Source organism: Lissotriton vulgaris, chromosome 2_1 (assembly GCF_964263255.1).
Source record: "Lissotriton vulgaris chromosome 2_1, aLisVul1.2, whole genome shotgun sequence".
NCBI lineage: Eukaryota > Metazoa > Chordata > Amphibia > Caudata > Salamandridae > Lissotriton > Lissotriton vulgaris.
Window position 1 is genome coordinate 723218130 of NC_141687.1, and position 23366 is coordinate 723241495.

Below are 23366 nucleotides of genomic sequence, written 5' to 3' on the forward strand. Positions count from 1 at the left end.
ACGATGGCTTTAGTTCCCCTGAAGTCATCAAGTTCTCTGCTTCAACGGCGCTATTCTTCTTTAGAAGATTTACTGCCGATTCAAACACCTTCTCAACGTACAGCAGTATTATTTTCTTCAGATGATGAAGATTCTGATGATGACGAGCGATTCAGAGCGGCTCGAAGTCCTTCCGAATTACTGATGAAATGTCATGACTCAGATGAAGAAGACCTAGAGGAGGAAGAAGAGGAAGAAAATTAAGATTACTCTACTTGTGGGACACACCCTGAGCCTGAGCCTCTCATGACACAAATCCCCCTGACTCTTATTTCTAATCTACAATATATTTTAGATGACTATAATCGCCGGTTTCCAAGATCGGTACAAGCCTCTCCAGCACCTTAACCACCTAGTCAAGTCGCTAAGGACCCAGTAGTGTTACCTTCGGATTCTGCGACAAGGTTTCAACAAGAGACCCCTCAAGTGGTAATTGAAGATGACGATGATGACAATAATGATGATGACGGTGGGAGAGAGAAAGGGGAGCTGAATGATAGATCCATACTTTCAGAATGGGACAGCTATCAAATTCATACCCCATCCCCTCCTCCAGCTCCTGTAGATTCCCCACCAGTTGACATAGGCACTTTTCATGCGCTCATGTAAAGAGCAGCTAAAAGATTTCACCATCCCATGACAGTAACTGAAGAAGAGTGCTTCTTATATGATTTAAAAGAGCAGCCCCAAAAGCAAGTTTGCTCTATTCCAATCATTGATTTCACCTGGCAAGAAGGATTAAAAATTATGCAAAATCCTAAATCTATTCCAGCCGTTTTACGAACACTGGACAAGAAGTATAAAGCTCCAACAAATACACCTGCATGTTTGATTTCTCAGACAAAGCCTAATTCCATAACTACTCAGGCGGCATAACGGCCATCAAGAAACCCTTTGTCTCCAATATCTTCACCACCTCACCGTGAAGGTAGGCATCTCGATGCCATAGGCAAATAATTCTCAACAATGGCTGCAACAACGGTCCGTGCAGCCAATTCAATGGCCATACTTGCCAGGTATGATCAACAAATGTGGTTGGACATTTCTGCTCTAGTGCAAATGATACCAGAGTCTTCAAAACCAGAGGCATTAAAGATCCTGCAGGAGGGAGAAAAGATTTCTTCTGAGATGATGGACTGTTGCATCGATATCTCTTCTACTGGTTTCCGCCTTTTGGCGGGTGCTGCAGTTCTCAGAAGGCAGGGCTGGCTCAAAGCGACATCTTTCCGTCAGGAAGTTCAAGCAAAGATATTAGATATGCCTTATGACGGGGAATCTTAGTTTGGCCAACATATAGATGATACCCTCCAAACAATAAAAAAGGACACCAACACGGCTCGTGCTCTTGGGACTCTAGAATTTAAAAGCCAAACTTTTCGAGGCGCAAGAGGTTGTGGTTCTCGTCCTCTTTTCGAGGCTCATCCAATCAGTATAAGCAAGGTCAGCAGCGATACTCCTCCCAGACTCAACAATCGTACAGGCAGCAATCTTCATCATATAGGCAGTACAGAGGTAAATCCTCTTACAGAGGAAAGGATTCCTCCAAGAAAACATGACTTTCATCTTCAACCCTTTATCACCTCACAGAGTGTCCACGGGTTGGATGTCAAATCTCGCACTTTTATTCAAAATGGTCACAAATAACTACAGACCAGTGGGACTTGGATATTGTACAAAAAGGTCATGCATTAGAATTCCTAAAGACTCCTCCCAACTCTCCACCAAGAGGTCCTCCTCCTGCGCATCTCAAGGAACTTTTAAACCAGCTCTCAGTTCTATTAAGAACAGGTGCGATCGAAATGGTACCAAAACTCCAAAGAGGCAGGGGTTTTTATTCAAGGTTTTTCCTCATTCAGAAAAAATCGTGAGAATGGCGTCCTATTCCGGAACTGCGTGCCCTAAACAAATACGTAAAAGAACAGACGTTTCGCATGTTGTCCCTTCAGGAAGTACTCCTGTTACTCGCCCAAGGAGAATATATGACCACATTAGTTCTCCAAGATGCCTATTTTCATCTTCCCATTCTTCAAAGGCACATGAAATTTCTCAGATTCAAGATAGCCGGGAAAGACTTTCAATTCAAAGTTCTCCCTTTCGGGCTTTGTTCTGCTCCCTGTGTGTTCACAAAGGTTCTCGCACCGGTCAGCTTACCTTCGCCTGCAAGGAGTACAAATTTTTCCGTACCTAGACTACTGTCTGCTAAAGGCACAATCATTCAAGCAGGCTTCCGAACACACTCAAATCTGCAAGTCCCTCTTTCAGTCCCTGGGCCTCACATTCAACATGGGAAAATCTCAATTTCTCCCTGCTTAAAACAGAATTCTTGGGAGCCATTCTGGACACCAAGCAAGCAAATGTTTTTGTGTCGCAAGAAAGATGTTTACGTCTCCACAAATTAGAATCCTCCCTCCTGTTAAAGTCAGCTTCTGTCCGACAATTGAAATCTTTCCTAGGGATGTTATCCTCTTGCATCCCTCTTGTCCCTCACTGCCGGTTAAAGATGAGACCCATTCAGGAAGAGTTGGACAAACAATGTGCTCAAGTTTTGGGAACCTTAAACAATATAGTCAACATCATCTCTCGAATGAAAGAAGGTCTCAGGTGGTGGACTCTCGAAAGGAACGTTCATTCCTGGTGGACGCTCCAAGCTTCACTCTCACAACAGACGCATCTCTAGAGGGCTGGGGTGCCCACCTTCAAGGATTAAGAGTAAAAGGAAAGTGGAATTTTTCAGCAAAAGACCTGGCATATCAATCTGTTGGAGTTATTGGTCATCTATTTAGCACTAAAGGCGTTCCGTCCTATCATTCAGGGAGCATCGGTGTTGGTTCAAATGGACAACACAACGTGCATGCACTACATAAACAAGCAGGGGGGCACAAGATCCATCCGAATATCCCGTCAGGCTCAACAGATTTGGGAGTGGGCTATTCAGCATCAGGTCGCCCTTTCAGAAATGCATGTTCCGGAAGCATCAAATGATATTACGGATTCTCTGAGCAGGTCTTCTACAAAGAATCATGAATGGGAGTTGCATCAACCCACACTGGATCACATTTTTCGGGTATGGGGTCACCTGAATCTAGATCTTTTTGCAACACATCTGAACTGCAAATGCCTGTCCTACGCAAGTTGGCTTCCCCAACCAGAGTCATGCGGAAATGCCTATTTGATGAATTGGTCGACAATATATGCCTACGCTTTTCCACCAATACCTCTGGTTCCCAGAGTTCTTCGAAAAATGAGGAAAGAACCCTGCCACATTATTCTAATTGCTCCCAGATGGCCGAAACAGATATGGTTCACGGAACTCCTGCTTCTGTCCCTGTGCGACCCGATCATCCTTCGCCCTCTTCCGAATCTCCTGACCATTGAACAGGGCCAAGTTTGCCATCCCGACCTAGCATCTCTACGCTTAGCGGCTTGGGACCTGAGCACTATGAATTTCTGAATTTAGACATTCCTAATGATTGTAGGGAGGTCCTAGCAAAGGCAAGAGCACCTTCAACTGTAAAAACATACAAACTTAAATGGAAAAGATTCTGTCTATGGTGCAGTGGTGCCCAAGTGCACCCTATACATTCCACTCCTGAGCAACTTTTGCCTTTCTTTTTGCAATTGGCAAAATCGGGCCTCTCGTTTGCCACCTTAAAAGTTTTTCTAGCAGCAATCTCACATTTCCGTCAGGATGGCTCTAGCTCTCTTTACTCTTCCAGAATCATCCAACAATTTTTTAAAGGTCTTTTCCGGATGTTCCCACCGATTGGTAGACCACCTCCTCCTTGGCATTTAAAAATTGTCTTGGCGCAACTAATGAGATACCCTTTTGAGCCGATTCATACAGCTGATCTTAAATACATTACCTGGAAGACTTCTCTGCTTCCGGCTCTCACTTCCTCCCGTCGAGTCAGTGACATTCAGGCGTTTACTACTAAACCGCCTTTTCTTCAGTTTACTAATGACTCAGTCTTACTACGCGCCAATCCAGTTTTCATCCCTAAGGTGCCGTCGGACTTCCACCTCAATGAACCAGTTGTTTTAAAGTAATTTTTCCCTAATCCTTAGACACCAGCAGGGAGAGCACTTCATTCTTTAGATATTAACCACATGGCTGCTGGGCGTTTTCCCCCCCTGTGCTGGAAAACCACTGATGCCATTTGTTCATGACGAGCTCAGCTCGTCATCAGCACACGACACCTTTGGGTGATGACGAGCTGAGCTCGTCATCAGCATCGAAAGGGTTAAAAGGTGTCTAAAATTCTATCATCAAAAGACAGCGACTATCCGTAAGTCTGACCAGCTTTTCGTGGCCTATGGGATGATGCCGAAAGGACATCCAGCCACCAAACAAACAATTGCACACTGGATATCTTCATCTAATACCTTTTGCCATCAACAGGCGGGAAAACCACTTCCTGCATCGGTCAGAGCGCATTCTACTAGAAAAGTTTCCTCTTCTACGGCGCTGTTTGCTGGTGTGTCGCTTCATCACATTTGCAGAGCTGCAACATGGTCCAGCAGGCACACCTTTATGAAGCACTACTGTCTAGATGCTGCGGACAGCTCTGATTCAGCTGTGGGACAAGCAGTTCTTCGAAATCTCTTTAAATAAGGTGAGCCTCGGTTGCTTCCCTCCTTCTATATACAAGGTACTTTCTTTTGCTTTGTTATATACTTCAGTCTTTTGTACTGTGCATGATTATGGTTATCATTCTATTATTATTATCAAGATGATTGATCAGTACCTTGTAGTATTCTAATTCTACTGCTCATTACTCTTATTCAAGCATGTGAATCTATGAAAGACACCCCAATACTGGAGAAGAACAAAAGTTACTTACCTGTAAACTGTGGTTCTCCAGTATTGGTGTCTTTCATAGATTCACATGCGACCAACCCTCCTCCACTCAGAGGCTCTCTCTTTATCTCCTGGCCCTATATTACTCTGTGCTACGAAAATCTGAGGGCCTGAGCCTCTGGGGAGAACATTCTAAAAGGGTCCTGGCGCCTGATTGGCTAGAATTTGGACCAAAACATAATGACTAAGACATATCATAGAAGTGATATGTTGTCTATCTAGGAAAAACTCTATGGTTTTTGCTTACTCTATGTATATAGGCCTGTGTTATGGCTACATTGCTATGGTATTTACCATGGGACTCCCACTTCGATGACGGTGAATATTCAAGCATGTGAATCTATGAAAGACACCAATACTGGAGAACCACAGTTTACAGGTTAGTAACTTTTGTTCATATTGGGTATGTTATGGCCAGCCAATCAAGACTGACCAGTGGACTTTAAGTTTAGCCATCCAAATATATCTGAATACCAACAGCCCACAAAGGGCTGAACAGATTCGAGCCAATTTATTTACCAAGTACCAAGTTTGGGCAATTCCATCAAATTTGGTGCAGTTTACACATTTTTTCTGTGTCAGACGGCAACGTTTCCTAAGGGAATTAACATGGAAAATCAGACATTTGGGACTTGCCATCTTATACTTGGGCTTGGCATTATGGATCAGCACAAGACTTTCCATGAAAAAGCAGAGATGAACAGACATTTATTTGAATGGTTTTGTGCATTTCAAACGTTGCAATCGCTATTGTGTATTGCACATGGATATGATTATGCTTTTATGTTATTTCTTATTTATTTGGAAGACCCCCCGCCCCAAAACATCATATAAAATATGTAGACTCGTTGGAGTTGAAACAAGTTATCCTTGTGTGCCAATAAAATTGTACTACTATTCTGTAGTACCGGAGTGGCTGGACCTTCTTTCCATGAACTGGGGAGGTATGAGTATCGTGCTACTCGCCGAAAAAGCACTTTGTCTCCTCGTCAGGAGTAGTAAGCGCTATATAAATGCAATTACAATACAATACAATACAATAGATCTATATATCCTACTGTCGACCGCCAGTAGGTACAGTTAGGACCATGTTTCCTTAGGAAAATCATTTTTTGATTTGCCTGTAACTTTGGCGCCGGTAGACAAATCTTCACTCTGTCAAGTGCGGTCCGAAAACAAGGGGTGTCAAAGTGCATTTTCCCATGTTAATTCCAATAGGACATTTTGACATGCCTGCATCCTAAACCGTTGGCAATTTTATGGGGGGTAGTTGCATTGGAATGCTTATTTAGGGCAGCCCCCATACCTGCGCATAAAACTGCGACCTAGTGCCTAGTCAGGGGGGGCAGATCAGGGGCTATTGCCCCCATCTGCCTCCTGGGGGGGCAGAAAGACTGGCCTTCTGGGGTGTAGGGGCATTGGCATGCCCATTCTGGGCAGCTGCCACCACTGAACTATAAAACAATAATCCATGGTGTCTAGGGTGCTTTCTGCCTCCCCCTGGGGGTGGGGGGGGCAGATTGGGGGCTTCTGCCCTCAAAGGGAACAGGAAGACTGAATATCCCTCCTTTGAAATGAGGGGAACAAAGGCCCTTCCCAAGGGGCCCCTCCCTGGTGTCTAGTGGGTTGATCCCTGCTTGGTGATCACCCTCCTGCGGCGATCCCCAAGCAGGAATCCACTAGGATTCTCCCTTTTCCAATGATACCTCTCCTGTGTGTTTCGGTGTGTGAGGGTCTGCATTTTTCAGTTTCATTTTTAATGTAATTACGTCTGCACGCCATGCGCACGATCGTCATTACATTGAAAAGAAAACCTCTGGAGGTTGGGGAAGCTTTTCCGAGGCAAAAAAAAGAGCAAATCCCTCTGCTGTTTCCAGCAGAGGGATTTTGTGCTAATGTGTGCATGACGGAACGGTTCCGCCATGAGCAACCGGGCACAGGTGCTCATGACTGAACCATTCTGTCATGAGCACCAAAGGGGTTATTGAAAGGCAATCGTTGTTATAAAAATTAAGATATTTTTTCCTTGCGGCCAATTATCATGTCCTCCAAGGAGTAGTTGTGTGGCTCACTGCTAGGCCAGTTTTTCATTTTGCTGCACAGTAGTACATAAGAAGGATGTTTTTGGGGGGCTTGTTAGGCCAGTTTTTATTTTTGAGAGCCAGAGAGCATGCAAAGAAAACTTATGTAGATTAAGATGTATTTTATTCGTTTATCGGTTTCAATGAGCATAAGTGGGTCTTTCAGTTGTACATGTAGTAAATCTAAAACTACATTTGCAGTATAGTTTATTTTTTGTGGCTTTCTTGATACTTTTAGTAGTATAGAGCTACAATATATAACTAAGTTGGAAAAAACATATAACTTAATAAATATTCTACTTACGTGTGGTACACAAAAGAATCATCTGCGCACAGTAATATTTAATGCTGCCAAATTTCAGCAAATTCCGACTGGCTGCTTTCACACTACGCGAAATACAAAAGTCTGTGTGAAATGCATTGGATAACTGAAAGAGGCGTCAGATTGGATCAGGAGAATTTCTTCTTAGCAGTACCCCTGTGCGATGGTAGGTGGCATCAGTTGACTCTGCGTGCATCGTGGTCGCCGAGATGACGTTGCAGTGCCTACTTAGAAGCCACCCCTGCACGCTGACGTCCGTTCTTTCTTTTTCAGCTCCAGCCTAGCACAGATCTGGAGAGAGCTACCCCGTTAGTCACTTTTTGACTAAGCCTTTTTTGACTTCTTTTCGAGTCTTCAACTCCTGGTGTGCAAGGGATGTCTCATCGACAGACCAGCCTTAAACCCTGCAAGGCCTGTCACAAACTGATGTCTGTGATGGACCCGCACCATGTGTGCCTTTAGAGTCTGGAGCGCGACCATGACTTGAAGTCGTGCTCTGACTGCCGGGCCATGAATCCAAAGTCTTGGGGAGCGGTCTCAAAAGCTATTTTAGGCCTGGCAGTCTGCTACGCGTTGCTCCCGGTCTCGCTCAATGGGAAAGTCTTGAGCCAGTTCATGGAGCTCTCACCTCGTCCAAGTCTTCGAAGTCCATGGGTAAGTCGTAGCACAAGAAGAAGGCGAAGAAGCACCGGCGCTCTTCGCCTTCTCCCCGTCGGTCAGCGGACACCACGTGGAATCCGGAGCTCCAACGTCGGTGCCTCCTTCAGGGATGACTCTGCGCCTCCCTCTGTTTCCGGGAGCCCGGGTGTCCCCTGCCCAACTTTGTGCATTTTATGAAGCCCTCCACAGTATCTTTGGCAGTCTGATTCCGCAGGCGTGCCTTGGGGCCTGCGTAGCCGACTGGGGGTCTAGGGCCTTTGATACTGGCTCACTGCCATCGCCTGGCTCCGGGCGACCCAACTCATCACTCTTCCCCCGAGAGATTAGTGTTCCAAGCCTCTTCTTCCAAGGGCGCATTCTCTTCTGCTCCCCCAGACGGAGAATCCAAGAAGCTGAATCATATTGAGAAGAGCATGTTCTCCTCCTCCAGCTTGGCACTGCGGTCCGTGAATACTGCGTGCCTCTTGGACCGATACTCCCATACTATTTGGGATATGGATTAAGCAAGTGCTGCCTCAGTGCCTGGAGGAGTCCTGGGCCATTCTCTCACAGGCAGTGGCAGATGGGAGAGACGCAGCTAAATTCACCCCAGTCTGCTTTTCACCCCTTTCGTGGCTACGGAAGGGGCACCCCACGGCATCCAGCCCAGTCCAGCTACCGGTCTATGCAAGCTGCCCAGCCTGTGCATGGCCAAGGACATGGCCCCAGTGCCCTTGCAGGACTGAAAGACAGCAGGTGGGCCAGTCCACCCTTTCCCCTCCTGCAGCAGCCTCCAAACCGTTCTAGTCCGACCCTTCAGGGCCATCTACTGCCAGTGGGAGCCAGGATTCCCCATCACCTCCCCGACTGGCAATCCATCACGTCGCGCAGGTGGGCTTTGCAAATAGTCCAAAGGGACTCCCCCTCCCTTCATGCCACCGTCTTTCAGTCGCATGTCGGAGGATCATTTAGTACTTCTCCACCAGGAAGTTTCAGCTCTCTTGGCCTTGGGAGCTATCAAAACGGTTTATGGACCAGAAGTAGGTAATGGTTGCTAGTCCTGCTACTTTCTGGTGCCCAAAAGGACAAAGGCCTACGTCCTATCTTCGACCGTGGGGCCCTCAACCGCTTCCTCCGGAAGTAGAATTTCAAAATGCTCATGTTGGCTCAGGTCAGGTTGGCTCAGCTCGACCCTGGAGACTGGATGGTGGCATCGGACTTGCAGAACGCCTATTTCCATCTTCCCGTCCTGTCTGCCCACAGATGTTACCTGCAGTTCACGGTAGGCCACAAGCGTTTTCAGTTCACTGTGCTCCCCTTCGGCCTTACCAGTGCCCTTCGGGTGTTCATGAAAGTGATGGCGGTGTTTGCAGCTCATCTGTGCAGATCAAGGGTTCCAGTCTTCCGCTATCTCGACGACTGGCTGTTGAAGGCGAGTTTGCCCCAGGCGGTCGTCTCCCACCTCCAGATTACGGCACACCTTCCGCACTCTAGGGTTCACTATAAACGTGCCGAAGTCACACCTAACTCCCTCACAGATGCTCCCTTTCATCAGAGCTGTTCTGGACACATTGCAGTTTCAGGCTTATCCTTCCGAGCAGCGAGTCCGGGATATTCGGCTATGATACCGAGGTTTCAGACTCTATCCCAGATTTCGTGGAGAATAACCCTGAGGCTGCTGGGCCTCTTGGCCTCCTCCATCCTGCTGATGGATCATGCCTAGTGGCATATGCGGTCTCTACAGTGGGACCTGAAGTTCCAGTGAGCGGAACATCCGGGGAATCTTTCCGACTACATCCAGATCTCGGCGGGAACTGCACAACAACTGCAGTGGTAGTTAATGGACCAGAATTGGAACAGAGGTAGAGCCCTCTTCCTTCCCCAACCAGACTTCACAGTGGTGACTGATGCCTCACTCCTGGGATGGGGCGGCCGTCTGGGAGAGGCGGAGACCAGAGGAATCTGTTCTCTGACGAAAGCCAAGATACACATCAACCTGTTGAAGCTTCGGGGATCTGCCTGGCACTGAAGGCATTCCTTCCTTCCCTCCCTCAAGGGGAAGGTAAGGCAGGGGTTCACAGAGAACACCACCGCCATGTGGTACTGTCACAGACGAGGTGGGGTGGTGTCGTGGACCCAATATTAATAGGCTCCTTGCCTTTGGACACGGCTGGAACATCAGGGCATGACCCTGATGGTTCAACACCTGGTAGGTTCCCTGAACGCCAGTGTGGACAAACTCAGCCGTTGAGCCTGGTAGATTACAAATGGTGTCTTTAGTCAGAGGTGGTGCAAGGTCTCTTTTAGCAGTGGGGAGAGCCATGGTTAGACCTGTTCGCCACTGAAGAGAACGCACATTGTCAGCAGTTTTGCACATTGGAGTTTCCAAGGCACCTCTCACTCGGCAACACCTTTGATTACAAGTGGAGTTGCGGCCTTCTGTGCGCCTTCCCGCCTGTACCACTACTGCCCCGAGTGCTGAAGAAGATCAAGAGTGACCGGGCTCAAGTCATTCTTGTGGCACTGGACTGGGCATGAAGAGTCTGGTATGCAGAGCTCCTGAGCATGGCCATCGATCCTCCGATCAGACTACCCCTTCGGGAAGATCTTCTGTCACAGCAGCAGGGGCCGGTACCCCACCTGAACCTGTCCAGCCTTCCCCTTTTTGCGTGGCGATTGAGTGGCGACAGTTGACAGCTTTTAACCTTCCGACTGAAGTCTGTAACCTCATCTTGATTGCCAGGTGTCCCTCCAAGAAAATGGTATACGCCTGTCGATGGAATAAGTTTGTGGCATGGTGCACAACAAAAGCTGTGGATCCCCTTTCTGCCCCTCTTTCTGATGTTCTTTTGTTTATCCTTTTTTTGGCCTAGAAGGTCTCTGCTCTGGGCACTCTAAAAGGCTAACTTGCAGCTATTTCTGCTTTCCTTCGGCTACCAGAACAGCCTTCTTTATTCAAGTCCCCTATTGTAAACAGATTCTTGAAGGGCATTATACATCTTTTTCCTCCATCTTCTTTCATGATGCCCCAGTGGGACTTAAATCTCGTTTTAACTTATTTTAAGTGTGCTCCCTTTGAGCCTCTTCACAACTGTCCCCTCAGACTCTTTACCCTGAAAACTGCTTTTCTTGTTGCCATTACCTCTGCACCACCTCTGCACCCTTCCAAGGAGGAGGAGAAACTCCAGCGTCTGGACCCTAAACGTGCACTGTCCTTCTACCTTGACCCCACCAAAGGTTTCCGGGTGGATGATCAAATCATCGTTGGCTATGTGGGTGCCAAGGGTCGGGCTGTCCAAATGCATACCATCTGCCCTTGGTTGTCCTTTGTATTAAAATCTGTTGCGCTTTAGCGAAAAAGGACCCTCCAATGGGGCTGCATGCTCATTCCACTAGGGCTAAGGCAGCAACTACTGCATTGGCATGTGGAGTTCCACTTCTAGACATCTGCCAGGCGGCAACGTGGGCATCTATGTACACTAAGCATGGGCGGAAAATCCGTTCCGCTCGCGGATTTTGCGGATTTTCGGTAAATTCGCAATCAGCAAACTCTCGCGAATGTACCGAAAATCCACAAATTCGCACGCAGCGGATTTTTTTTCTTGGTGATACAATATTGCGGCGTGCGGCGTTCACTTACCGTCATTCAGCGTTTGCCGAGTTGTTTTTCTCTATATTTTGCGAGTGCTGCGCCATTTTGGATCTTGCTGCGGGATCCCGCGGGAGTTTGGCGACGCATCGCGAGAGTTTGCAATTGCAAACATGTAGGTGCGGCGGGCAGCAACAATCCCGCACTCGCGAACTTACAAAATTTGCAATTCTGCACAAGAAATCCACTAGTAAGCAACATAGACCTTCTGAAAATGATGATTTTTATTAGAATAACTCCTCAGGTTGACATTTGCCTGCACTTTTTTGGATTTGAGGCCTTTTGACTTTCTTTGGATCACTTTTGGATTAGAAATCAACTTTCCCAAGTAAGTTTGTTTGGGGCATTACAGTTGCTGTTCTGCAGAAAAACGAGTTTTGCAAAACTGAAAGCACTCAGCAGGTGCAAAAGTTCACTCATCATTAGTAACCATTCCCTGTAGTACTTCCTGAGGGGCCCCTCCAGAGTTCAGTTGCCTATGTTTGTTTGGGGCATTACAGTTGCTGTTCTGCAGAAAAACGAGTTTTGCAAAACTGAAAGCACTCAGCAGGTGCAAAAGTTCAAACTCATCATTAGTAACAATTCCCTGTAGTGCTTCCTGACTGGGAAACCCTCCAGAGTTCATTTGCTAGTTGCAACAATTCTATGACCCTGCTCTGACCCTCACAGCAGGCTCATAGAATAGCTACAAGTAGGCCACAAAGGTCCTGGAAAAAAATTGCACTGCAACAGAAAGCAAATTACAGATAAGGAAGCAGGTGCCAGACTGGAATTTTAAAACAGTGACACATTAATAAATCAACCCCAAATTAATTCATGTCAGTTGAAGCAGGGCAGGTGTGCTTGCTTCCCCCCCCCCCCCATAATCTACAGTGATGAACCAGAGGGTGGCATTGATGTACCAGAGGGTGGCATGGGTGAAACAGGGTGGCAGTGGTAAAACAGAGGGTGCTGTGAACCTGTGATGATGAACCAGACGTAGAAACAACATAGTTGCGACCGTTGCGAGCCGACAAGTAAGTTCGCAATTGCGAACTGGTACAAAACCCTCGCGAACTGGCAGAAACCCTTGCGAACACACAAAAAAAAATAATCTGCAAATTCGCGAGAATTCGCGGATTTTGCAGATTGCGAGTTCGCAAATACGCAAATTCACGAATGCCAGATTCGCAAAATTCGCCCATGCTTAATGTACACGTTCACCAGACATGACTGCCTGGACAGTCAAGACCAGAGGGACGGCTATATTGTTGTTGTCTGCCCTCCAGGAATTACTGGTTAGTATTGCTGGGATATCTATTCTAAGGTAAGGAATTTATAACTAACTGTCTCTTTCAGATGAACAAGATACTTACCTTCAGTAACGATGTATCTGTAAGAGACATAGGTTAGTTATAGATTCCTTACCGCCCACCCATCCTCCCCGCTCTGCAAATTGACGTGTAGGGATAGGGACTCCCTTACAGGGCCCTAGTTGTGGTGCACCAGTGGTCAGTGTCTTTCATGGATCTGCGCTTCTGGCTTGGAAAGTCGTGTCAGAACTGACGTCAGTGCGCAGGGGCACCGTGACGTCTACACAGCGACCACAATGTTGACGACAGACATGGAGTCGACGATGCCACCTACGGACGCCGGGGTACTGCTAAGAAAAAATTAGCTAGATCCAGTCTGATGCCTGGGGGTAATTGTAAGGTAAGGAATCTATAACTAACCTATTGCTCTTACAGATACATTGTTACTGAAGGTAAGTAATTTGTTCTTCAAGCCCGTTTTGGGACCCTCAATTTTTCTTTGCACCCCCTTCCCCACATGCCTCGAAACTTTCAATCCTCCAACAATGAAACTGGTGTAACAAGTCTGTAAATATTCGTGGACATTTGCTAAATGGGTGCAAAGTTATTAAGGGACCAACATTTTTAAAAACGGTATCTCTGGTGATCCTAACTCATATCAAACAACAACAGGGATGGACCCAACATGGGAATCTAGGGCACTGCAAAACAGTGCCAAGGGAATAAAAAACAATTAGGTTTTTAAAAAGAACCCTCACCCACCAACCTAGTTGGTGGCATGTTTCATCATTAGGTCCTCACCTGGGGGGCCGAGTACAACCCAGGTGCGATACAACGTCTGATTACAGCGGAACAGATGGTTTTTGTGAAGGGAGTGAGAAAAAAAATAATGAAATAAAAATGCCTCTAGGGTCCTCCGTCGAGATAGAACTACTTTAATTTTGAGGTCCCTGGGCAAAGTTAAAAATGAGAAACGGTGGATATATATAAGGACTATAATGGTCTTTAGTATCCAAATAGCAGTCTACATGTTTCAGCCTATTCATCAAAATCAAAAGGCTTTCTTGAGGACCAGCAGTGCAGTGGGGCTAAATTAGAGGGCCTTGTGAAGTATCAGCTCACACACTAGGGTGTGCTGTGGGTGCAGGGGTGTTGTCGTACTTACGGTTTACACCGGCATGTATAGGGTCTGAAAAAAAAAAACAGAGCATGACAAACATTCAAATATAGATCAAACCGTTTGCTACTCTGTTCAAAACGACCCACATTCCATAACCAAGTGCAGAGGTTGGCCTAAAGGCCCATCAAGTAGATTCCCATTGGTCGCTTCAGAAACGAACTCGCGTGTGTACACTAGGTGCAAAGAGAATATACATACAGTGAATCACATGCGAGGCGAAAAAAGGGGGACCTCCACCTCCTCCGAATACGGGATTGAGGAAGGTCCTGTGGTATATACCACTTTACACTAGGTGCCGGTTTTAAATAAACCAAGTGTATAACATGCACAATCAGCCTCAAAATGAAAGCAAAAGGACAGCAAACCTCCACACCCACCAATGGCGTGGTGGGGGCTCTGTTGGTCCACTCAGAACAGAGCTATTGTCCTGCAGAACCAAGAAAAACATTCAGCCAAAAACAGAATCCAGGAAAAACGGACAGATCTTACCTTACCGTGGCTACTTAGAATTTCAGTCGATCCCTGCAGGGGTCGGACCCCTGTAGTCACACACTATATCAAAATAATGATGTCCAGAATTAGAACAGGGTTAGCATGATAGCAATAGTACGGACAACGACACGAAAAAAAGGAATAGGAAAGAGACTCCCAACAAGGCAATAGCATTGGTAGCTTACTTCATCAAGGCGGTCCATCCACTTTTTAACCTATTCTGGTCCAGCTCAAGATCCGGTGGTGCTGAGGCATCGTGGAGTGCTGATTTAAAAAGAGCACCAAACCCAGGAAATGCCAGTAGAAGCATAGCGTGCATTTGCATGATGACGTCGGACGTAAACGTGACGGAAAGACTAGATCGTAACACTATTTGGGAATGCGGTCTAGGTATCAGAAAACTGTAAATCTAGTACAGAGTCACCTAGTCTATGGGTATTATGCGTCCAGTGTGAAAAAGACTGGTAGATTAACCATAACTGAGTAGCGAAGGTATCTGTGGCCTTTTGGAAGGGACAGCAAGAACTACCACCGAGATTCCACTGATCTGTATAACCACTTACAGTACCATTTACAACCAGGTGTCTAAAATCATCAAAAAGCTTTGGAGGATCTTGGGAACTGGAAATTGGAATGGGAGAAACCGTTGTTCTCATACAAAAAAGCACTTAGTCTGAAAGAAAGTCTAGTTTCTACACTCCCACGGTTACAAGAATAACAGACCCACACAGTTTTAATGCATGGGGACTACCGAATGTCACAGGACACTTCCCATGTGGGGACTGCAGCATGTGCCATCTGACCAAAACAGAAAAAATACTCAATCAGGAACCTGGAAAGAAATGACCCCTAACAAAACACACTAATTTTAACACTTGCCATGTGATCTATATATTCCCTTCCCCGTCCGGATTATGCTATATCAGCATTACAAGCCGCAACAGCAAAGTGAGAATCTGCAGGAACCGGAGCAATATTAGATGCAGGCGCAACACAACAAAAATGACAGACCATTTTCTGTCTATTGGACATGTTCTTCAATAGGTGATCGTTGAGCAGCTGGTCAAAAGCCTTACCAACTTATTTTGGTGGGTGTGGAGGTTCGCTGTCCTTTTGCCTTTATTTTGAGGCTGATTGTGCATGTTATGCACTTGGTTTATTTAAAACCTGCACCTAGTGTATATATCCTACTGGTATATGCCACAGGACCTTCCTCAAGCCTGTATTCGGAGGAGGTTTAAATACCTCTCTTTTTGCCTCACTTGTGCATGTGATTCACTGTGTGTATATTCTCTTTGCACCTAGTTTACACACACACACGTTTGTTTCTGAAGCGACCATTGGGAATCTCCTTAATGGGCCTTTTGGCCAACCTCTGCACTTTATGGGATGTGGGTCGTATTGAACAGAGTAATGAATGGTTTGATCTATTTGAATGTTTTTCATGCTGTTTTTTTTCAGACCCTATACCTGCCGGTGTGAACCGTAGGTACGGCAACACCCATGCCCCCACAGCACACCATAGTTCATGTGCTGATACTTCATGAGGCCCTCTAATTTGGCATCACTGCACTGTTGGTCCTGAAGAAAGCCTTTTGATTTTGATGAATAGGCTGAGACATATAGACTGCTATTTGGATACTAAAGACCATTGTTTTCCTTATAAGTATCCACCATTTCTCTCTTTTTAACCTTGCCCTGGGACCTCAAAATTATAGTAGTTCTAACTCGACGGAGGATCCTAGAGGCATTTTTATATCATACTTTATTCTCACTCCCTTCACAAAAACCACCTGGTACGCTGTAATCCGGCATCGTAGCACACCTGGGATGCACTCGGCCGCCCAGGTGGGAACCCAATGATGAAGCAGGCCACCAACTAGGTTGGTGGATGAGGCTTCTTTTTTAAAAACCTAATGATTTTTCCTTCCCATGGCACTGTTTTGCAGTGCCCTAGATTCCCATGTTGGGTCAGTCATTGTTATTGTTTGATTATAAATATGGGGATAAGGACGTACCCCACTGTTCTTCGCTCTCTCTTTGGTTTTCCCGATCCTAACTATAACACAGAGTGGCTAGCGCCACTCTGTTATATAGATAGATAGATAGATAGATAGATAGATAGATAGATAGATAGATATGTATTTGTTATATATGTGTTGTTGATATGTCAGTCTGGTGCCACATAAATTGTATTTTATTTTGTTATCAGAGGATGTACCTTGTAATGGAGCTGTGTGAAGGTGGTGAACTGAAGGAAATTCTTCATCGAAAGAAACATTTATCAGAATCTGAGACTAAACACATTATTCGCAGTCTTGCTTCGGCAATAGCATACCTTCACAAAAAGGGTGAGTGGCACCTTTTAGTACGTTGGTGTACTGTTAGTAAAAATGTCAGTGTGACATTATGAATGCAGCATGAATAATTAATTATATGGTCAACTTCTGAAAAATGGAAACACATTTTCAGTTGGATTACTGCGAGTATACTTATTTGCTTTCACAACACTGTTTGTATTTATGTATTTGTATATAGCATAACTGTAACTTGAGATGTGGAGTTCAGTACATGGAGGTGCATGGTTAGATAGTCTGAGATGTATGAGATAAATAGATGTTGGAGGATCTTCCCTGCTGGCCATTGATGATGATGATATATGTACTCCTTGAAAAGCGGTCTTCAGCTTTTTTCATAACTTAATTTGTAACAAGCTCGTTTTCTCTGTGTGTTAGGGTATCTTTATAGATTTTGGATGCATAGTCGAAGGCCTGCCTTCATGTTTATTTTTTTTTTGCATTTCTTAACTTCCAGGAATACTTTGTCGTTGCCCATTAGTAGCATATTGGATATGATTTACAAATGAGACCGGCCTTTGGAGGCTCTGGAAGATACATTTGATGCAAGTTTGACCCTTCTTGCATGCAAAAGTGACCTTGCTTTCATATGCATTTACCCTATGATGGATACGAAGTCAGTTCTGTGCAGGTCTCGGCTCTCCACCATTGTGACTGAGGAAGACCATTTCAGTTCATGGACCATAAAAGACCCATTAGGCAAAATGTTCTGATTTTCATTCTGCCCTCAATAAGTAATGGGTAGAAAAGCAAATCATGTATGCCAGCGCTCATTACCTGCAACAAGTCTTCTGGTGTGCATAATGCAAGCAGCAGACATTTGTATTTACTATGTGTCTAACCCTGCTCACAAGCCCTTACTAGATTATGGTACAGAGTCAGGCACATTACATGTTGTATAAACAGATGTGCATGCTTCCGTGCCTCTCTGTCACCCGCACAAACACACTCTCATGCTATGATGCTAATTAGTTAGATCCCAGTCAGTACGAGTGCAGTGTAGGTTTCCAACCTGCAGTTTGTTTTCTGCTAGTGAAACTGTATGGGGAGCCATTCATGACAAAATTACAATTCTGTAAATATGACACTTCCTGAAATGCATTGCACTTAGCAAAAAAAATAAACCATAAAACAAAATAAATATAACATATTTCAAAACCGATATGATACATGACAGAATCAGTATACCATGTAGCAAAACAAATAAGATATACAGCAGCGTGAATACTTCCCTTACACATATGCTAAAGTAAATGAAACATATATTGAACTGAATTGAATGCTACTGAAAAGGATATGGCCTTCACTCAAGACTACACCAAGCACTGAAATTAGTATGATTTGCATTAAAAAGAATACGACATTCGCTGAAGAGATTGGCGTGTTAATATAAATATGGCACATGATAAAATGAACATGCTGCACTGTAAATAATATACATTTCAATTAAATAAATATGACCCATGTTAAAATAAATATGATGTATTTTGAAACGAAAATAATAAGAGTTGAAACCATTACACCTACTACAATGTATATGACTGGTGCCGAAATAAACATGTTTTCTAATGAAATAATACGACTTGCTTTGAATGAATAACACACTTTAAAATGACTTTAGCACACAAGAAGAATAATACAAGATATATGGAAATAAAAGCAAGCCATATTGAAACAAATATGACGTATGCTCAAATTAATGAGATTAACTAACATGAGTATAACAAGTGTGTAACTGATTATGACCTACAGTAAGATTTATACGGCAAGCATTAAAACCAATGCAATGAGGGGAAAATGACGGACCTTGAAATTAATATGGCATGTATTGAAATAAATGGGCTATGCACTGAATTTATATGAAAAACTTTAAAATAACTGGCTATTGCTAAAATCAAAATGATCTATGCTTAAATGAATGTCATGCATTGAAATGAATTTGACTTATGTTGAAATTAATATGACATACATTGAATTCTTTGTGATATATATTGACATGAGTATGACCCCTCTTCAAAGGAATATGATCTACATCAAAATAAATATGACTTATGCTGATATGAATGACGTGGTGAAATAAACTCTGCATGCATCGAAAGTAAAATAGCCTCTAGGCTTTAAAATCAATAAGATGTACACTAAAATGAATATAACATTTGCTGCAATGAATATGGTGTCATTGAAAATAATATGACACATTTTGAAGAGACTCTAACATACTTTACAATGAATATCACAGGGGTTGAAATGCAAATGAAATTAATATGACAGTGGTTGAAATGAATATGAGACAAGTTGAAATAAATATTGCACCAGTTGAAATTAATATAGTCTGTCAAAACTAATACGATGTGCTTTAAAATGAATAAGACCATCCTTGAAGATTATGTGAAACCCTGTGAGATAAATTGTATGCGATGTTGAAATAAGTATGACCTGTTTTTAAATTAATATGGCATGTGCGGAAATGATAATGATCAGCTTAGAAATGAATATGACATTTTGAAATGTATATTACATGCCCTAACATGGATATGACACCCCCTGAAATTATTATAACATGCACCGAAAAGAGACTAAATCCTTTTAACATGTATTACGTGTACATGTATCATGAGAAGGTTGTGGTACAAAGATATGCAGTGTGCGGTATTGGGGAAGAAAGGCAGAGACAAACTATTGCCCTCATATCTGATAGAGCAATCCAGTTGCAGATTCCTTTGAATTTCCCAGGCGTCAGGCTGGATCCGGAATCTTTTGCTGAGCAATACCCCTTGCGCGCGACGTCGGGTGGCTCCATTCAGCTCTGCTTGTCGTCGGTAGCGTTGGTTATGACGTTGCGGTGCCTACATAGGCTCCACCCAGGCACACGGACGTCAGTTCTTTTCTTTCTGTGCCAGTTAAGCGCCGATCCGGGAAGAGCTGCCCCTCTGCGGCTTTTTGGCAGGCTTTTTCTTGACTTTTGTCGAACTTTTTGAAGACTTCGTGTGTGAGGGATGTCAGTTAGGAAGACAGGTTTTAAACTGTGCACGACTTTTTCCCCGCACAAAGCCGGTTACGATCCCCACCATATTTGTCTGTGGTGTCTTGAATGTGACCACGATTCAAAGTCGTGTTCATACTGCCGGGCGATGGCTCCGAAAACCTTGAGGGAGTGGGCATTGAAGTTGCTATGGCCCAGCAGTCGACACCGTCGAGTGAGACTCCACGGAGGTCACAATCACATTCGATGAAGAGGCGGTCACAGGATCGCTGTTGGAGCCTTAAGTCCTCTCCCTCCCACTTGAGGTCATCTGGACACTCGTGGAAGAGGCACAAGAAGAAGAAGAAGCCCAAGCGGACTTTGACTTCACCTCAACTGGCTTCCGTCGTCGAGAGAGGTATGGAGCAGCGTCGCTCTCCGCAAAGTTCTACGGAGCTCGAGCCAGAGTCGACTTTGCGCCTTTCTCCGTTTCCGGGAGCCGGAGCGACTCTCGTTCAACTGTAGGAATTTCATGAGGCCATGTGTCGAGTATTTGAGTGGAACGACCCTGTTGGTGGGCCCTTAGGCCCCGCGGGGTCAGACGGGGCCCCATTGAGTTAGTCGTCGTCGGCTTCGGCCAAGGTGCCGTTGGGGTCCTCAGGGATCTGATCTCGGATCCGGTTGGACGCCTATCGTTTACATCGCAACCTTCCCCAACGTTGAACTCGAAGTTGGTGCCAGCAGCGTCACCGCCGGCTGTCGGTGGCGCAAGCGCCATCCTCACACCCAACAACACGGAGCCGGAACGGTGTCGTACAACGCTGATTCCGATGTCGACAGAACCCAGGGGTTCTATATTGTCACCTGAGCACTTTGTGGACATGCTAGGCTCAGGAGAGGAATGGGAGTAGTCTGGAGACCCTCTAGAGAACCAGGATGTCTCTGAGGAGACAATGGACTGGTATGGGAAACTTGGGGATGCCAGTGGTCTGGATACTTCCCCAGACTCTGACATGCTCTCGCCACCTACAGTGGCTACGGAGGAGGGGGCGTCCTATGCTATGGTGGCTAAGGGGGAAGCTGAGGTCCTTGGACTAGAGTTTCCCTCAGTGCAGGTCAAGACTAATCTCCTCACCGAAGTACTTCAACCTGGGGCTTCCACCTCTGAACCCCTATTGCCTTTTAATGAGGCACTTACGGATGTCCTACTAGGAAATTCGCCCAAACCTAGCTCAGGGGCTCCTGTGAACAGGACGATTGCTTGCCGCCATCGCCAGCACCGGGTGACCCAAAGTTCCTCGGCCAACACCCCACCCCAGAGAGTTTGGTGGTGCAGGCCTCTACTTCCCAGGGTGCATTCCCTTCCGTCCCTCTGGATAGGTAATCCAAGAGATTGGACTCTTTGGGGAAGAAGTTGTTTTCTTCCTCCAGTCTGGCATTGCAGTCGGTGAATACTGCATACTTATTGGGCCGTTTCTTCCATTCCCTTTGGGAGACGGTTGCGCATGTGCTGGCACAGGTCCCGGAGGAGGCCCAGGCTTTGCTCTTCCAAGCTGTCAAGGACGGGAGAGAGGCAGCAAAATTCACCATTCGGTGTGGTTTGGATACGACTGATTTGCTGGGCAGGTCTATTTCATCAACAGGGACCTGAGGCCTGGCTTCGTACATCTGGCTTCTCAGGGGATGTCCAAATTTGATGGACATGCCCTTCGATGGAACTTGCCTTTTTGGGGAGAAGGCTGACTCAGCCCTTGTCAGGTCAAGGAGCTACGGCCAGATCCTTGGGCCTCTCCTCTAGGCTGATTATGCAGGACCACACTACTCCAGTGGGTGGGAGAATTCATCAGCATCTCCCCCGCTGGAGATCTATAACAACAGACAAGTGCGTCTTGCGGATTGTCCAGGAGGGCTATTCTCTTCCTTTCCTTTCTTTTCCTCCTACTATTCTGCCAAGTCAGGAAAGGCTGACGGAGGATCACTTAAAACTGCTCAAAGAAGATGTTACAGCTCTTTTGGCCAAAGGAGCTATACATAGATTCCCAGTTTCAGAAGTAGGCAGTGGCTGTTATTACCGTCTTTGGCTCATTTTGGAACTTCGGACCGTCAGTCTCTTCCTCAAAAAGGAGAAATTCAAAATGCTGACATTGCCTCAAGTCTTGTCTGCCTTAGACAAAGGAGACTGGATGGTAGTGATGGACCTGCAGGATGCCAATTTTCACAGGCCCATCCTACCGGGCCACAGGCGTTACCTACGGTTCAAGGTAGGCCACAAGAACTTTCAGTCACCGTGCTCCCCTTCTGCCTTACTAGTGCTCCTCGGGTGTTCACCAAGGTGATGGCGGTGGTTACAGCTCATCTGCCCAGGTTCTGGGTTTCAGTCTTCCCCTACCTCGACGACTGGCTGTAGAAGACACCCTTGCCCCAGGCAGTAGTCTACCACCTTCAGACTACGGTGGACCTCCTGTATTCGCTAGGGTTCTCTATAAATGTGCTGAAGTCACACCTGACTCCTTCCCAAAAGCTCCCTTTTTTCATAGCTGTTCTGGACACAGTGCAGTTTTGGGCTTATCCTCCCGAGCAGCGAGTCCAGGATATTCACGTTATAATTCCGATATTTCAGCCTCTATCCTGGATATCCTGGAGTTAGGAGTTCTAAGTGCATTCTGTGAATACCAAAAATTGTAAGTGCCTTCTGTGTGTTCCAAAAGTAGTAAGTATAGGATTTTGTATCAGATTAGTTCTGTGAATCGGCACCCTTGTGGTTGGGTCACATAAATGTGCAGCAAGTAAAACCACTGGATAATGGCATGCAGTGCAGTAATAATAACATGCACTGTGTTCATATAAATATATGAATTGTTAATCTTGAGGCTCCTGGATATGCAGCATTGGGGTCCAGGGCTAACAGATATGTACAATGAGCTCATACACTCACTGTGTGAGAGATAAGGAGTGATGGAAGATGAGTTATCAAAGCAGAGTGAGGTATAAGGAGTGGAGATGAAAGGGATGGATGAGGAGTGAAGGATGAGAGGATGGGGATGAGAAGTGAGGTGTGAGCAATGAGGATTGTTCAGTGTAGCAGTCCGGGACAAGTAGTAAGATGTGGGGGGTAGAGAAGCGAGGGATGAGAAATGGGGGCAAATAAGTGAAGAATGAAGAAAGAGGGATGAGGAGTGAGAGAGGATGGATGGGAAATGACTTGACTACTAATCAATCAATCAATCCAGTCAATCAGTGGTTTATAAAGCATGCTATTCACCCGTGAGGGTCTCAAGGCACTGAGGGTGGCGAGGGAAACAGCTCTCGATCAGTCGAAGAGCCAGGTCTTGAGGTCCTTCCTGATGTGTGCAGGGTCGGGGAGCGTCTGATGTTCACAGGGAGCTTGTTCCAGGTCTTGGCTGCGATGTAGGAGAAGGCTCTCCTGCCTGTTCTTTTTCTGTGGCTGCAGGGAACTCTTTCAGGGCGAGGTCGGCGGAGCGGAGGTTCCTCTTG

The 23366-nt window shown here is 45.6% G+C and overlaps 1 protein-coding gene across 4 annotated transcripts in view; it reads left to right on the forward strand.

The window, feature by feature from the left end:
* STK33 (serine/threonine kinase 33) overlaps positions 1 to 23366 on the forward strand; it is a 1296925-nt gene that overhangs the window by 534921 nt on the left and 738638 nt on the right. For all 4 annotated transcript variants that reach the window (XM_086956010.1, XM_086956012.1, XM_086956013.1 and 1 more), the window contains one exon: positions 16765 to 16903. In XM_086956010.1, the coding sequence (XP_086812136.1) occupies positions 16765 to 16903 (139 nt within the window). The remainder of the gene's footprint in view (positions 1 to 16764; positions 16904 to 23366) is intronic.